The 18,369-nt window shown below is 39.9% G+C and overlaps 1 protein-coding gene across 2 annotated transcripts in view; it reads left to right on the top strand.

The window, feature by feature from the left end:
* The window catches only part of HYCC1 (hyccin PI4KA lipid kinase complex subunit 1), a 43,042-nt gene extending 33,886 nt beyond the window's left edge, over positions 1-9,156 (top strand). For both annotated transcript variants that reach the window (XM_059470208.1, XM_059470198.1), the window contains exon 11: positions 4,799-9,156. In XM_059470208.1, coding sequence (XP_059326191.1) covers positions 4,799-5,355 — 557 coding nt within the window. In that variant the 3' untranslated portion in view covers positions 5,356-9,156. The remainder of the gene's footprint in view (positions 1-4,798) is intronic.
* The last annotated feature ends 9,213 nt before the right edge of the window (positions 9,157-18,369 follow it).

Genomic DNA, 18,369 nt, shown 5'->3' with positions numbered 1-18,369 from the left:
TATGTGACTAGGACAGCCTTTTTAAAGCAGGAGTGGATGGTCTCCCATTTTCAAAATTCTTACTAAACTAATTCAGTGCCACACAGTTCCTAAGGACAGAAAGATATGAAATACCTCTTCACAATTGGCATGCAGAAAGAATAACAAGTTTTGTGCTTAGACATGCTTGTTCAAATTAAAATGAATATTGGAATTGGTAGAAATTAGATGATAAACCTCATACGTCTTGACCATTATTCTCTCTCTCTCTCTCTCTCTCTCACATAGTGTAAGAGGAAAAATAGTATTTGGGGGGTTATTTTTATTTTCATTATAATAAAAATTAGTGTAAATGGATATGGAAGTCAGAGGAGACAGCTGAGAGGTATTTGATGTTATACATTACATAGACTGATGAAGCAAATTATCTTTTGGGGAAGCAAGGGCAGCAACCTTCAGTCACTACTTATGTGTGTAAAATAAAATAGAAGAACTCCAGTGAATCACATATCCAGCTGAGAAGCATGGGCTTTATTTTCTTTATGTTTGAAACAATTCATTTTACTATAGAAGTTTTCGGACATTAGATCTTGCTAGCCTTTGCTCGAACTCTAGATTGAAGTCAGTTTTGAATAAAGGTTGACTTAACATTGAATCTTCTTCTAATTTGTTCATTAGGAGCAGTTACTTAGAAGGACTTTTAAAATTCAATTAGTAATTCAGTTAGTAAATTAAATTAGTAATCTGTGAATTTGGACTTCACAGATAGGTACTTTAGAGGTTCTAAATATGAGGTTGGTTTGCAAAACAGATCCATCTAATCACAAATTGGTATTGTTTTTTGAGTGAGCTGATACTAGCTACTACTTAGCAATAAATTATTTAGTGCTGTTGGATTAGATTGCCTGCATATTATCACACCTGGAGGGGAGCATTAGCTCATGTATGTAGAGGTGTGTGTAATCAGAAATACTCTGATGTAACAGACTGAGAAGAGCTGACCAGATGTTGGTAAGACACGTAACACAAGAAAAAAGACATCAACTAGCAAGGAGGGACAGAAAGTTACTTTTTTCTTTGCTGCAAAAATTGCCTTTTATGTAGTACACAAGGTTTAGAAGTACTAGTCTTTGAATTTTCTTACTCTTTTAACAGTATTAATTCCTGAAATAATTGTAATTTACAAGAATCTGAAGTTAATGCTAATCTTAGAGTATAAGCCTGGTCCTTTTATGACAAATTAAATATGCTAACACAGTTGTGCAGGACATGCAGCTTGAGCTTGTGGGGGTTAAAATTGAATTGCATTTTGAACGGTCAGTTTGCCTGTGCAGTCTGAGGTAAATTATCTAGACAACTGTAATAAGGTAGATTATAATTTTGAATTAAGTTTTAGCAATTAGTAAACATGAAATGCATTTGTCAGAGTTGGTTGTACTACTCAAAGCATTCAGAAATGTGACACCAAATACATTTTCCTTCAACTGCTGTGGGTATGTCTATGTTAACAATCAAACTGATGTAATTATTCATTTTCATCAGTTCTACACTGCTCAGCAGTGTCCTTGGTTTTCTCTTTTGTTACATTACCTGGTGCACTGGGCATTAATAGCTCTCTCTCAAAGGCTAGATCCCCAGAGCTGTCCAGCTTGAAAGCAGTATTATCTTCACCACCAAGCACCATGAAGCTGAAGGTTTGGGGGTCCTTAAAAGCTGTAAAATAAGGAGGGTGTGCTGCTATGGAGGGTGTGGATTGTGTACTCTTATCCCTGCCCCAAGCCTGTAGCTGCTATGGTAGGCAGTGCTAATGGGAGTTGAGAGACCCCATATCCCATTTTTTCCATTAGTTTCCTCCTGTAGTCAGTTAAATTCAGAGATAGGTATATTTCCTTTAGACATAATTATAATGAGTAAAGCTCTTAACTTTCTGGGTTTTTTTTTCCTCAGTTCATTGTAGTAATGGTTACTCAGCTGTGGGAATACAGCAGTATTGGGTGAAGTGCTGATATCACAGCTGGATGTTACATTTAGAAGTGCACATCACCAAATAACCATAACTGGGTAATGCTTTTATACAGAATCTTTTACCCCCTAAAAAAAATCTTCCCCTGTTTTTCTGATTCCTGCTCTGTACTTTGAGTCTTCTTTCTTTGCAGTTGGATATTTAGTGCTTTCTGACAGTTAAGCTCTGTTCTGTCCTTTTCTCTCTCTGGGGCAGCAGGAGGGACTTTCAGATTGCCATTGGAGAGGCACAAGTTCCTCACTCCAGTGAAATTAGAGCACTGAGGCCAGTCAGAGCATTGGTCTTCTTTCTGTTTCTGTGTTTTTAGGAAAAAAAAGGGCTATACTTGGTGGTGCTTTCATTATCACAGTTGTTTATTTATTGTTATTACTATTGCAGCTCATGGAGCTTTTTGCCACTTTTGCTGCTGGAAGTAGAAGACTTTTGCAGAAAGTGCTGTTATAAGTCAATGATTCTAGTTTTGTCCAAATATCAGGAATTCAGTGAGGAATAGCATCAATTATTAATGCCATTTCCTTTGTGTGGTGCAGCTTGTTAAATAGATACTTTGTTTGATCATTGATTAGTTAGAAAGACTTAGGATGATTAGAATTTTCAGGTAAAATAAGAGATAGCTCTTACACCAGGAGACACTGATGTCCATCCCTGCCAGAATAACCTTCTGGATCAGCTGTGATCAGTGCAGACAGCACAAATGGTAGTGAAAAGCTCAGTACTGGAGCCACCTGACCTAGAAGTGCACAGTGCCTGCATGAGAGCCTTCATGGAGGGGACAGGAGAAAGAGGGGATCCTCTTGAATTAAAGAGCATTTGAGCTGCCACTGTGAGAAATCATCTCATTGTAAATTCCTCTGGTTTTGTACTTGATACTGTCAGTTCAGAGTGCTGCCAGCTGTCATGTGCAGCAGCAGACTGGCAGTATGGTCTGAGTGGTGCTTACTTAATCCTCTGGTCTGGAAGAGCTACAATACAAATAAAATAGGGACTCACTTGAGATTCATTCTGAGCTGTGCTTTTAGTGCGTTTTTAGTCTTGTCAAGTTTCTGTGCCACAGTGCTCTTCTCCACTAGTTTTTCTGGGGTATCCAGAAATACCTTTCCAGTTGAAAACAGTTTTTTGAAATGAAGGAAGAGAATGGATATCAAAGTGTGCTTGAGTTGACTTTGTTGTTTCACTCTTAGCTTTCAGGCTGACCTAGGTGCAGCATCATGACATTGTATGTGAAGATTTCCTAGTCTTGAATGATAATATATGAAGTTGATACGCCATTTCATTGTAAAAGTAACTTTCACTGTAGCATGGTGATACAGAGAATACAGTCGTAAAAGGGAATTATGAACTGTTCTTTTGTTTCTGATAATGTGTTTCATGATCCTCAGAAATTTCAGTTTTGAAAGATCAAGCATGGGCCTTTCCAGTATGTGACTCACGCCAATAACAAGATTGAAGATTGCCATTTTAGAAATAAAGCAAAATTCCATACCTGCTAATGTTGCTAATTAACAAGAGGTTAATATGTGTACATCTGCTTTAATTTATAATGCTTAAGTCATCTGTATCTATTGGCTTTTGTTTCATGTTTTGTTTCAGACATTTTTGTTTTTGTTTTTGTTTTTCTTATCCATCTTTAATTCTAGAACAACCAGAGAATGGTAGTGATGCTACTGAATTGGGCAACTTTATCATACCTGAGATTAGTGTCACAAGTGTGGCTGGAGAGAGGACCGGGAATGGGGAAAAGAGCAGAGCTCTAGCAGAGAATGATGTTCAGCATTTACAGGGTGTACAGGAAACAGCTACAGAACCTAAAACTGACAGCAAAGGCCTGCCAGAAATCAGGAGGCAAAAATCTGTAAGAAAAATGATGGAGGATGGAATAAACTCATCTGGCAGAGTGCAGTTTTAGCAGAGCACTTGTAGCTGCACTGTCAGGTACCGCTGATGATTGAAAGGGTCACTGCTGCATGTTTCAAGAATTAAAGTATGCAGTTAATATATTTGCATGTGTAATAACACAGTTGCATGTATTGCACACAGCTTTGTCTGTGCCCACATACAATGATGACATACTTACAAGTAGATCTGGAGATCTGCTAGTTAATCTGGAGAAAATACACCGAGACTCAACATACCTTTGAGTTCATTAAGCATATTTATGAGAGTTTACAAAATCCAGTGATCAATGGTATGAAAAATCCATCAAAATGGGTGTTAAAAGTATCTTGCTCTGGAACTCAGACTTCCCAAATTCTGCCTTTCACGGTATATCGCATATCTTATGTTGTGCTTGAGTTTCTAACTCTTACCACCAGACCTGTGATGCAGAACGTGACCTTTCAGTCCTAAAGCATTCTTGGGTTGCTAAACATGCAGGTGCCATAGGGTGTCCTGGGGCATTGATCACATACCTCTGTAATTGACAAGCTTTGCCAAATCCTGTAGTGGATCACTTGCTCAAAATAAGATTTACACTTCTGTTTTGTTCTGTATGGTACTTTCTAATCTCTAAATTTCTAATTTCTTGCATGAATTAACAAGACTGCATTTTTTTTCCTTCAAAATCACAACAAAATGAGATTGGGGGCATGCCTTTTGATGTAATGTGACATTACTTGCTGTAACTCTATGTCCTAATGAACCTTAATTCCAAAATGTCATGGAATAGGTAAGCATTGTCTTCTCTGTTCTACGGCTTTGTGGCTTCATGCTTATAAATATCAAAATTAAACAATATGTAGAATCAATGAATGTGAGACAGTCAATTGCTAATTTTTTATTTCTGTTTCTATCATGCAGATAATTCTGACTTAGCAATTGAAGAAGAACTGATAGAAGTATCTGAAACCGATGAAGGGTTTTACTCTAGGGCTACTTCTGGAACAAGTCAGTCTGCCCTGTCTAACAGCAGCACCATGAGCAGCAAGAGCCTCTTAGGGAAGAGCCTACGAAGGTCTGGAGGAAGCAAATCTGGAGGAAAAGAAAAAGAAGGAGAAACCTGCAGAGAGCATTTGTCACGGAAACAAACTCAGAGAGCCATGAGTGAGAATCTAGAGCTTGTCTCTCTGAAGAGACTGACACTGACAACCAGTCAGTCCCTGCCTAAGCCTGGCAGCCATAGCCTGGCCAGAACGACCACCACTGTGTTTAGTAAATCCTTTGAACAGGTCAGTGGTGTCCCAGTTCCAAATAATCGTGGTGGTGTCTCTGGTACAGAGGCAAACAGGTATTCAGCTTGCAGTCTTCAGGAGGAAAAATTGATATATGGAACAGAAAGAACAGATCTTCCTATTTTAAGCAAACAACCTAATCAGCAGCGACCTCCCAGTATTAGCATAACTTTGTCTACAGATTGACATTAAATTGGCCAGTATAAAAAATAAATTACTGAGACTTTATCCTGATATTGGTACATTAAGCTCTTAATATGCCATACGTTACTTCCTTAAGTCTCAAATCCAAGTAAATTCTTACTTGGCTCATGTTTGACAGTAATAGTGAATAGAAAACAGTTATAATTATTTTGAGTCAGCTTCTGATATCTTTACAGCTTCATGGAAAGTTTATACCTTCGCCAGCTGAACAAGTGTTAATTGGTTGGGTGTCACTTGCCAAGGTGTGTGCATTCTTACAGATGTACAATGTGGGAACAAATAGAGTGTCTCTCCCAGATTCTGCTTTTTGTCTTCCACTTGGCATAGGCAAATCTACAAGTACTTGGGGTTTTTTTAGAAGGAGTCTTGCAGTATTGGCATGCAATTTTGGAAGAGCATTGTAAGAACAGACATTGTCTTACATGTGAGCTGTGCTTACATGTAAATATAAACTAGAAGCATCACTTCATTGTTTGGTGTTCTGGTGGCTTTTGTATTGGTAGTTAGTACATGTAGCAATGTTCATACTTCTTTATGCCTGTATAAGTCCAATTTTAGATGCATTTTGGTTTATCTGTATGTCTTGAAACTGGGCCTAAAGTAATACAGTAGCAGAGCTTGTGGCTGGGAATTATTATCAATTGCTGTAGTAGTCACTCCTAAAAATTATGTGACAGACTCTTTCTTTAGGATTCTTAAATATCAGTTCCAAAACTACTCACTGAAAAGCCAGTCATCAGTATTTTTATTGTCTGTGGGGAAGAGATGTGCTTGTGTACCAATGTTATGTAGAAATATGAGCCCTTTGCACTGATGCAAGCAAATCAGGAGTGAATGTGCTTAACAGGAATCTCGTGCTTGAGAATAAGAGAATACTACCAAAGGATGTGTACTTCCAGTAACTTGCAAGCACAAATGGGAACTATAATGTAAATATTAGTAGCACTGTAATTCCTAAGGTTTTTTATAGCTATTGTTTTTCTAGGTCGAAATTCTAAACCAGCAACCTATTCAAGGTTTTACCTAACCTTTAGCCTTCAGTGAGTTTGACAACAACTTTTATAATGTTAAGATTTTAATTAAAAATGGATATTAAAACTTCTTATGCAGAAATCTGAAGAAGCAGTTGCTGACAAAGCCACTCCAGTAGCAGTTATTAGCTGATGAACAGACAATTTATTATTATGAGTGGAGAAGTAGGATGAAGATCTAAGGCATAGTTGCTCCCAACTGTCCAGATTTCTGCAGCTCTTAATCCATTATTGTCATGACCATTGTAAAACAACAAACACTAAAATTCTGGTAGACTTACCCATTTGCTTGGAGATAAGTATAGTTCTTGACTTAAACTGAAGCACAAGTAACTTTTAAACAGCTGATGTTATTCAGGTTTATAGCAATTAATAAGTTAATTAATGAAAAGAGTAAGTTTTATAATTGTACTAATAAGATAACAGACTGGATTTGTACATTCCTGAGAATGCACCAAAGTATGCAGAATAGCCCCATCAGTCTGTAGGTGTTCATATTTACCCAAGAGCCTGAATTTAAAGGAGTATGCCACAATTTCTCATTCTGCATTTTGTTTTGTGACACCATTCTATTCTAGTAATGCAGTACTTCAGCTTTTTACAGTGAAGTGTTTTCCTAATTTTACATGAAAACTTATATTCCTAAAGGATCAACTACAAATTTGCCCTGTTTATTTTTTAATACTGACCAGTGAGAAAAACTGGTTCTTTGAGGTTGTTTTTGTAAATACTTTCTACAGCAGAAAATTTAGCCTCTTTTTTATAGGCTTTTCTGCAATACATATTAGGACATTTGTTACACACTGACTAATGCATGTGGCTGCTGGACGTGCATAACCACCTGCAGCAGCAGGGTGTTAGCAGCTGATAGTTGGCATTGGTTGTCTCACACAAAGTGAATGCAGAGCTCTTCCTTCCCTTCAGATTTGATCTAGATATTGCAAAGAAATAACCTGCAAAACTTACAGCAGTTTCCTAATCCACTTTTGCAGTGTAGGATCTAAAGAACACAGTAGTGCAGTAATTTAAATTGGCATAAAACTAGAATAGATAAAATAGCAGTAGACAAATATTTGCTGTTATGGTATTAGTTGCGAGGTAGTGTTGAGGGGCTAGAATTTTTGAGAATTCTGCTGGTTTTGCTTTGTTTCGTTTAATTAAAAATTGTTTGTTACCTCCATGGTAGACACTCTTTCAAGCCGGGTGTTGGTATAAAAGATATTTATTATACTGGGAAGATTTAGCTCTAAATAATTGGGATTTCAAATTAGGATCTAAAATGCCATAAAGTGTAGATATGTAACCACATGTTTCCTGTACTCTTGGCTAAAGCCAAATGATGTTGAAATAAAGTTTGTTTATCCTTTTATTTTATCCAGCTGGTCTGGCTTGAACCCAAGACCTAAGCTCTTATTGGTACAACTGAAATAACATGAATCTTCATACTTTTTTGAGACAATGATAAAAGGAAAGGTTCTGGTACTAAAGACTGTTCTGTCCATAGATATGTAGCTTCTTACAAACACGTTTGTATTGGTCTCTGGAGTCACCCACCCAGTGAGGGGTGTGTTTTTGTGAGCTGACATCTCACCTTCATACTGATTGAGTCTAAAGAATTTCTTTCCTGAGTACCAAAACTTTGAGTTGTGCTTCTTTATTTTCTTAAAAATTGAAAGGTTAAAAAAAAAAAAAGCACAAGGGAGAGTGAGGCAGAATTATTTGTTGACCAAATATCCATGGTGCAGGATTAGGAGAGGGGTGGGAAGAGTGATGAGGGAAGTAGGGCAGGAAGCAGATATTTCTAAAATTGTCAAACTCTGGGAGTTTGAGCATTATCCAGTCACTTCAGACTGTCAGATGGAAAATCTTTGTTAAAGTAGATGTCTTCTAGCAGTGTAAAGGAAACCCATTAAGACACCACATATTACAGTCTGCCCAGGAGTGGGTAGTTCTGATGAATACCTTCCAAACATGCACAGCTGCACCATTCTGCAGGGAAAATGTTATGTAGGAGTGAATCATCTCACATTGTAAAAGAGAAGTTGTTTCACTGCTGACGTTTATAACTGACCTTACTGTTCCAAATCAGAGGCCACTGTTTCCAAGGATGGCTTTGAACAGCAACATTTGCAGAACTCATTGAAGCTGAGAAGAATTATTTTTGTTGTGGGAATATGTACCATTTGTGCAAGAAGTGTATAGCCTCTAACCACTTGCTGTAGAGCTGCAGTGACTTTTTTGAATGGATTTAAATGTCTTGAATTGCCTTGATTACCTAACAAATTTGAAAGGTACAGAAATAGTTATTTTAGCCACACTTCTCTCTAAGGAGGTTTCCTATGAGAAATTCTAGAAATTTCTAATGTAATTGTCCAGTACCTTTTGTTGGTCTTTGAGACTTACTGTGCTGTATATAGATGTATAATATATTGCCTTTTGTATTTGTATAATTCTACTTCTAAGACTAGATGTGCACATTTGATATTCCCTGAAGTCTGTGGAACGTCTGCATCAGGCTATCGATGTATGTCTTTCACATGAGAACCTGAATTTAAGCAACTGCCACACTTTCATTCACTTTCTTCAGCTCATTATGTGACACTGTTTTAGAAACACAGTTTTTCACCTTTTTTGCAGTGAAGTGTTCTCTTGATTGTACATGAAGACTTACATTCCTAATATATAGGCTACAAGATTGTCTTTTTAGTGTTTAATAATTTTGGCAGTAAAATAAATTTGGTTTTTTTTTGAAGTTGTATGTTTTTGTATTTGTACAGTAGAAAATTTTGCCTCTTTACAGACTTTGTTGAAATACACATTACATAGCTACATATTTGATCAGTTTTCATTCTACACATCCAGAAGTCATAGTAAGGTTGACTGCATTACTTTAAATATGCTGAATACCTATTTTATACAACATATGGTCTGCAAATGCAGCCCTGTCAGGAGGGACACCATGGCTGAGAAACGTTGATGGGTGAAGGGCGAGTCCAAGCAGAGTTGCAAATTGGCAGAAGCAGATGGTGATCCTGTCAGTGAAGCACCATTACCTGGGCAGATTGGTGCTTTTGGTAGTGTGAATATTAACAGTGCTTTGATACACAGCCTTTATCTGCACTGTGCCCAGGGTAGCTCTGGGGGCTGTTGTTGCTGGTAACAGCAGAAGCAAAGGTGGCAGTCAGTACCTTGGCATTTTTTGTCAGCAGCTCCTCTGCCCCACTCAGCTGCAGTGCCTTTTTTTCCCCTAGTCTTTCTGTTGCTGATGATCTCTCTGCTAAATCTTTTTTTCCCTTGCCTTCCACCTTCCATATTCCGCTTCATTTGGGCTTTGTCTTTCCTGACCCCACCTGTGCATGCTTGGATGGTGCATCTCCCCAGGTTGTCTGCTCTTGCTTCCATCTCTTGTATGCTGCTTTTTCATGTCCAGTCAGGAGCTCCTGCTTCATGCTTCCATGCCTTCTGCCACCTCTGCTTGCTTTTCTGTATGTAGCCATAGACCATTCATTAACCTGGAAGAGATGGTTCTTGAAAATCCTCCAGCTCTCCCGGGCCTCTCTCTCCAGGATGGTCTCCCATGGCCATCTGCAGAGAAATTCCTGTGCAAGGCAAGCTCCGTTCTGTAGCTCCAGGGTTGTGATCCTACATTTAGTTCAGGCTTTTTTCCTTTGCCCCTACAAATGCAATCTCTAGTGCAATGCTGTAGAGTAATGTGGATGAAGGAAAGAGCTGTAGTGGAGGGCAGCAGTGGGAGATCTCACCGCATGGTTTCCTATTTTTTGGATGTCAGTGTTTAACTGTGTCTTTTGAAAGGACAAAACTCGATTTCCCATCCTTTAAATGGGTGAGAAGGGAAATCTGATTCCAAGCATTGGAGTAGGTGAAAGTTTTCCTTTGCAAAAGGTAGAAATTAGACTTGGTGCTGTGATTGTCCTGTAAGTGTGTAGGATTTGCAATTTCAGTTACAGTGAGTGAAAGGCAGTGCTTAAAATGGGCTCTTATGTCGTTTCAGGGTCGAATAGCTATTGATTAGTGAAAAACAACATGAATTTCAACACCTTTTCTCTTCCCAAAATGTGGTACTCCAAAATACTGCCTGAATTTGCATGATGAGAACATAGCTGAGAGCCTGCTGGACAATTCACAGGGAAAGGGGTTTATGAAGGTATTACAGGCAATTAGTAACAAGTTACAGAAGTTATATTTGTTCCTACAGACTTCACAGCTGGTTGCTTGCACTGAGCTTGTAATAGTTGTTTTTCATGTTTTATGTTAATCAGGCTCTGTATGAAAGATGACTTCAGTATGGGGGTTTTCTCCCAGCCCACAGCTGCCAGGTAATAAATACACCTGCTAATTCCAGGTAGTGGGAAGAATGTCACTGTGAAACTCCAGCAGCCTTTGTGAAACAAGCTCTCACATCACAGAGTGCTCGCTTGGTTAGCTTGATTCCCAAAATAAGGTGGTGTTGAGTCATCTGTTACTCTGCATGTGCAGGGACAATGCAGAAATGTAACGGTGCGGAAGGACTCTGGAAGTCGCTCTGAGTCACGCAGCACTTCTGACAAGCTGCCTGCTTGTTGTTCTCATCACTAGTGCTGACTAATCCTGGCAGTCCCCCACACAGACTTGCTTGGTCTGGAGTCTGAGGGTAGGCTTTGTGCTGTGAGAGGGCACGTTTCAGAGGGGATAAGAAATGTCAGCTTCTGCCTCCACAGCACACAACAAAGCAAATGAAGGTGTGTCACGTATTGGTGTAAGGAGTCCTTGGTGTGGATAGCACTTCTGCAATACAAACTGTCAACCAGAATAATGAATGTTCAGTGCTTTCTCTGCAAAGACACTTTATTCGTGCATGAAATAATGGAATCACAAATTGGTTTGGGTTGGAAAGAACCTTAAAGATCATCTGGTTTCAGTTCCCTTGCCATGGCCAGGGATGCCACTCATGACCAGGTTGCTCAGAGCTCCATCTAACCTGGCCTTGAACACTTCCAGGGATGAGGCATCTACAGCTTCTTGGGGCAACTTGTTCCAGTTCCTCACCACTCTCACAGTAAAGAATTTTTTCCTAATGTAAACTTACTCTCAGTTTGAATCCATTACCCCTTGTCATGTCACTACAGTCTCTTGTATATCATCTTTGATTCCAGTGAATCACTAATTTAAAAATTACATATAAAACGTGTGTGTGTGTCTGTCTGTCTGTCTGTCTGTATTTTACACATATTGTTTTCCTCTTCAGCTATCAAGGTGTGGAGATTGTAGTACTGCCATGGAGACTGCTGGAGGTGGCAAAACCTTGGACCAGCACTGATGTCAGTGATGTAGGATACCACCTAAAGCAGATGTAGCTAGGTAGTGAAAGGTTGTATTGTCACTCAATTATTTTCCTTGTGGTTTTATCTGCCAGCAGTAAATTGATTTGAGTATAAATTGTAAAGGCTCTTGAAGTTACTCCTTAAAGATGCTTTCTTTTTTTAAGAATCACAATACTCCTATTTTTTCCTTTTGCTTTTTTAGTTGGTAAAATGCATTCTGTTTTCATTATTGTTAACAACCTGCATTTCAGACTTCATTAATAATTGGGAGAGAATCAGGATAGTATTATATATGGTAACATTTTGTGAACCAACTGTCATACCAAATATCATCTTTCAGCAGACTGTCTTGCCCCCTCTAATGCTGGTGTGTAAGAAATGTGTTACAATAAATCAGTAGAACTGCTTTCACAAGGTAACACTGATATTTAGTTTACTCATTTACTTGTCAGTTCATTGGGATTTATATTCCTCATTTCAGCCATTAGAAAATACCAATCCAACTGCTCTTTAGCAAAACTACTGATTTCATCTCTCCCTGTATTGACTTGAGAAAGATACAGGCACTGTCAAACCAATTCAGGACATCCTGAGCTAGGAAGATCCTTTCTGACACCCACAAGGTGTTTATCCCATGTCTTCCTCCCTTTTCACCCTGAACAACTGGCTTAGCATTGCTGCTTTCCTTCTGATTCTGACTGAATTGAATCCCTACATTCCCTTTCTTGCTGAATTAAGCCTAAAGAAGCTTTAGCACAGGATCAGTGGCTTCAGCAGAGCTCTGAATGTCAGCAGCTGTCCCCTTAGCTAAAGGCCTCACAAGCAGGCAGATGTCTAGGAAGAATAGATCTGCTTTGGTGGTTCTCTGGCCACACTGTAAAGATCAGCTTGAAATAATGTGGACAGGTGCTGGGATTTAAGATTCAAACTGCATCTGTTCAGATTATATGACTAATCACGAAGCAGTTGCATTTTCTACCATTTTCAAATGTCTAAAGTAGTGAAGGAGGAAAGAAATAGAGCACAAATCTCTATCATTCTCATTTCTTTATTTCATTCTCATTTCTCATAAAGCTATTGCTTTATGATCTCACTTAGAAGTATGCAATACCTTTACCAGCTTTTGAATTTTAAGGTGGAATAGCAGCAAGGCTGTTAAAGCTTCCTTGTAAGTGGATGATACATGTTCAGCTCTAGCTGAGTCCTCTGACAAATCTTCATTCTAAACTCTTTCAGTTGGGAAAGAGTTCCTTGACTGTCTTGCACAGTATATCAAATTCATATCTTTAAGCTTCCTTGGTTATCTGTGAGAAGTTGCTTTTTCCTGCTGCCAGCATAGGAAATCATGCTACAAAAACACTGAACAATTCCTGCTAGTTCCCTGCTTTGGCATCATTGCACAAAATAAAAAGTGCTTATGGACGAATAAGGAATTGCTGAGCAATGGATTTCTCCAAGATCCAGGCTGTATGAGCCACCTTTTTTATAAAGCCTGGCATGTGTGATACAGACTGCAGCACAACATGTGTGCCCCATTCCCCATGAGTGACAGGGTGTTAGTGTACCTGAGGAATCATACTAGATGAGAAATGGTGATGTTGGGGAGCACAAAGGGTTTTGATGCACTCTGAGATGAGTAACTTCTTAAATACACCAACAAAATTAGTTACTAGGTAGATCTACTTATAAGGTACTTGATGCTGTAATTCAATTTCAGGCAGAAAAGCAGCCCCTTGGACGAATCTTGATTTGCTCTTGAGATACTGAACAGTTTTAACATGCCTTGACATTCAGTACCACGTTCATAATCCCTGTAATTATTCCTTCCTACTCCAACAAGAGTAGGCAGTGTACTGCACAGGGGCTGAGGGACAGTTCTGTTTCATGCTTGAAAGGAGGAACGTGTCATACAAAGCACACTTTGTACTGAGCTGTGGGAAAAGAGGTGAATGGGAGGCGAAACCAGAAACTTTAAGAGCAGCTCAAAATGTCACTTCCTCTCTGTCTGTTTCTGGGGCCACTTTTGTATGAATGAAGAAACTGCACAAAATGAGACACACATAAAGCTGAGAGCTCTTGGAAGAAATCTCTTCTCCCCTGGCTCCCAGCTGACTGCAAGGGCAGGCATCTTCCCATGAGGCAGAACTTGTGCCATGGCATTCTGCCCCTTCCCTGCCTCTGCTTCCTTCTTGGAGAGGGAGCAAAGTGCTGGAACTACCACAGCAACAAATACAGGGAATTTACTCCTGAAACAACCTACCACGGGACTAGAACACGTGTGGGCAGCAGTGGTGGCTGCACTCTTCTACATAAGTTTAAGTGCTGCTGATTTTCTTGCCATACTTTGCTGTCGAGAAATGCTGGTACCTTTTGACAAGTACAAAATGAAATGCTCAAAGAAGGTTTAGCCAAAGGATAGAGTCTCTGGCATTTGCCACCTTAAGAATGAGAGGGAAATTATGTGGAAAGTTGGCATTTAACATAAAATTAACTTAAGAAATATATTTGAGCACCTGCAAGGAACTGAATGAAGAAGGAGCAGAAGAGAATGTCCAGCCTAGTGGGATCAGAAAGTCTTTGTGGTGAACTATTGCTAGAAGAAAAAGCAGAATTCAGCTTCTGCAAGGAAATGAAAATTTAAGTACAGCTTCCTTCACTATAAAAAGAGAACAAGGGAAAAAACAAAGGGGGAGGAGCAGGAAGCAAGTGCAAGAAAATATTTTCTAGAAGATTGACATTGCCACCCCATGGCCAGTCAGTACAAGGACAGAGTGATGCACATCTAAAGGCAAAGGTGTTCTGTGGTTTGTGTCACTCACACTGCTCCTCCTGCTGGGAATGCCAGCGGGAGGTTGGGCACCCGGGGCAGCGCCCAGCCTGAGCTGGGCATCATTCCCTGGTCAGACCATTGGGCACCCTTGTGCAGGCACAGCCTGAGCTGAGCACCACTCCTTGCACAGGCACAGCCTGAGCTGGGCATCATTCCCTGGTGACCCCACAGCTGCCCTTGCGTGGCACCCTTTGAACAGAGGGGACTTGTAATGCCAGCAGGAACAACCCGGTGACTCACAAGGTCAGTGCCTGATCTGCTCTCAGTTATCACAGCAGATCACATTTCCTTGAGGACTGTGGCACTGTGCTATACAAAGTACTGGCATTAACCTTTTTCTTTGTGCCTTTCCTTGCCTGAATGGATGACATGAAGCTCAGCAGGGTTGCAGTCCTGAAGGCACTTTGTGGGTCCTTTTGTCAGAAGTGTGATCTGGCCTGACAACTTTTGCTTGAATTTCTCAATATCTGCTCAGTGGGCAGGTTATTAGCCAGCATAAACTCCTCTCAGTCTTGCCAGTCATTTCTTCTAACCTCTACACTATTCTGACAGGCAAATCAAAATGTCAAGTCAAATAAAACATCAAGACCCTATTAGGGAATACGAGCAGGCCACCATATGGAAAACAGAAGAATGTAAAAAGGAGGTTTGGGGTGCCTTGGCAGCTTTTCCCTATGGACTAATATACAGTCCAAAGGAAAGGAAACAGCATGAAAGAAAATACCAACTCATTTAACAGCAAATGTGAGACACCTGGATAATTTTTCACACAGATACACAGATGTACCTCTTTGTAGATGTGCATGTGACTGTCATCAACTGATGACAACAATCATATCTCTTGGGAAAATTTTCTGTAGAGTTATCTAGAAGTTGACTGAATTATCTGAAAAACTACATGGAATTCTATGAGAGTTTGTGGTGGAAGAGATACTGGTTAGTTAATTAATAAAACAGATAAAACCTAACTTTTTCTAAGCTACTTCATTGTATAGATGAAATGAGAGTTTTGCTGTCATACGTGATCTGTGCTAATTACTGCAATTATAATACTTGCAGAGAAGGAAATTTGCAAAAAGTATATTAAATGTTCAGCACTCAGCTGCTTGTCAGCTGAAAGGAAGGCAAGTTAATTGAATGTAACAGTCAATCCTCTTTCTGTTGTTAATCAGTGGTTAATTATAATGTGCAGCTACATGGCCATATGTCACTTGCTGTGGCATAAGAGTAATGTGTCACTGCTATTGATCACTGCACTGGAGGAGCTGGAGTTGCTATACCCCTGTGCTAAATGCCTTACAGAGAGATGACTGCTTTCAGTGTTGCATAAAATTAATCTTCATTCAAATTTTAGGAATTAAAATTAGGCTACATATCCAACCAGAATCTAACACATGTATGGTACATCGTATTAGTCTGATTTTTGATTGGTGAATAGATGTAAAAAAATCAAAGAATCATTGAGGTTAGAAAGAATCTTTCAGATCATTGAATCCAAACACTAACCTAACACTGCCAAGCCCACCACCAAACCACATTCCCAGGTGCCACATCTATATATCTTTTAAGTAATTCCAGGGATGGTGACTCCACCACTTCCCTGTGCAGCCTGTTCCAATGCTTGACAGCCCTTTCAGGGAAGAATTTTTTTCTAATACCCTATCCACACCTCCCCTGACACAGCCTGAGGCCATTTCCTCTTGTCCTGTCACTTGTCACCTGGGAGAAGGGACTGGCCCCCACCTTCACTCTGGAGAGCTATAAGGTCCCCTCTGAGTTTTATTTTCTCCAGGGTAAAAAACCCCCATCTCCCTCAGCTGCTCCTTGTGAGATTTGTGTCCTAGAACTCTTACCAGCTTCACTGCCCTTCTTTGGACCGAAAACCAAAATAAAATAGATGAAGTGGCAGAAGGATCTCCTAGGACCAGGCACAGAATTACTGAGAAGGGTGCTATTGCCAAGAGCAATTTTTCTGTAGACTCCTTGGAACTAAGCAAAGCTGCCCAAAACTGATTTAAGGTTCCTGGGTATCTGGAAATTGACTACTTTTAATATATAACAGCTTTGGTTGTCCACTAAAAACCAGAGAGTGGTCTAAAGGACTGTTTTTCTCAAAAGTTTATTGTCCATTTGATAGTTTACTTGTGCCTGCTCTAAAACACTGCTTAGAAACCAAGCATGGTTTTCAAATTAGTGTCCCATAGAAATTGATCCTCTGTCTCTCCTGTCCTGATGGATTTTCAGGCTTGAGGATTGGCCTGTGTAGATACAGATACTAAAAATGACTGTGGGAATGAAGACAAAGCCTTAAACCTCAGAGGCTGAGTGTTGGGTACAGTAGAGCCCAAACCTGTAACCTGCAGCCCCTGGAACTGGAGATGATGATACAATTATCACAATTTTAAAAAGGTAATAAGCAATATGCACTACAATGCATCACCAAATATTCCTCAAACTTTCCCCTGAGTAAACACTTTTCATCTGTGAGGATCAGGCAGAATCTAACAATGTGTGTGAGGTAAGAAGAGCAATTCAGCATGGTAGAGAGGGTGGCTTAATGAAGCTGGTCTGGCTAACAGTGAAAAGGAGGCACTTTCCAACACAGATCAATTATCTCTTCCATTCTGCTTCAGGATAGAAAATGGATGGAAAAATATCATCTTCTCTGATGGCAGGAAAACCATTATTAGTCCAGTTTATTAGACTGTGCATTAGCCAGTGTGTTTAATCATTTTTCTTCCCTAATAACATTTAAAAAAACAAGTGAGAAACGTGTTGTAAAAGGGAGTTGAGTCTTTACAACATTTAGCTGTTTGAAGGTGAGAAAGTATCCAGTACCCTCACCTATGGGAGAAAGCATGCTACTTAAACCTTCATTTATTCACCTGTGTCTGGAAAACTGGGAATTGGGTATCTGTCTGAATATCTGCATGATCTTACACTGGGGACTCCAAAGCATGGATAAATAATTAAAGGAAGATTAGAGGGTAATGAATGCTTTGCCCACTTAGACTAGAGCCTTTGACGTCACCTCCTCCTCGTGACGGCTGCAGCCAAAAAGGCTTGCTCCAAAAGCAGAGCACAGCATTGATCTGATTTCAGTAGATCAGCTACAGTACTGCTTTCTTCTGTGACTATTCACAGCACCTCATGGGAGGCTCCAGCATCCTTTCAAAATATTTCCACTTGCCTGGAATGAGGGTGGATGTTCTGTATTCTAGCAGCAAACGTGTTGACTTCTGAATTCAGTAAGAATGGCAGTGTTGATGCCTGTGGGAGAAGAATGCCCTCCTTCATCTTAGACTGTGCTTTTATTGCACCTACCTTAAACCTCCTTTTTTAGGTCCACAGCTTCCTAGAAGAACCCATAACCCATCACTTGTATGCAGATTATTACTTGAAAGTCAATGGCTTTCAAATTTGTTTTTCCAGGCCAACACTGAGATACCTCATGGAACCAGAGCTTTCAACACACAAGTTCTGAGCTTCTGTGGTGGCTTGCTCTGCTTGGTCTCAGGTCTTTAGTGCTGTGGTGCTGGTTTTGGAGCATCTCTGGAGGTCGTTTTTCAGTCATACATATGGTGTCTGCTCGAAAGCTGTATCTGCCATATGTGCCTCTGTGGCATGAGTCCTCTCTAATCTGAGCAAACCTTGAGTTTCTCCCTCTCACCTCAGTCCTCTTAGGAGCACATGAGCAGAGAACAAGTGGGTGTCATTCTGGGTCTCTCTGCTCCAAAGGGCCAAGATGAATGGCATTTCTGAGAGGCACTTTTACTTCTCAAAGTGCAGAAATGTATCCAAGAGCTGATGTCTA

This window comes from Ammospiza nelsoni, chromosome 1, assembly GCF_027579445.1.
Source record: "Ammospiza nelsoni isolate bAmmNel1 chromosome 1, bAmmNel1.pri, whole genome shotgun sequence".
In the NCBI taxonomy this organism is placed as follows: Eukaryota; Metazoa; Chordata; class Aves; order Passeriformes; family Passerellidae; genus Ammospiza; species Ammospiza nelsoni.
The sequence above is the reverse complement of the archived record's forward strand: the minus strand, read 5'-3'. Positions and strand labels throughout refer to the sequence as shown.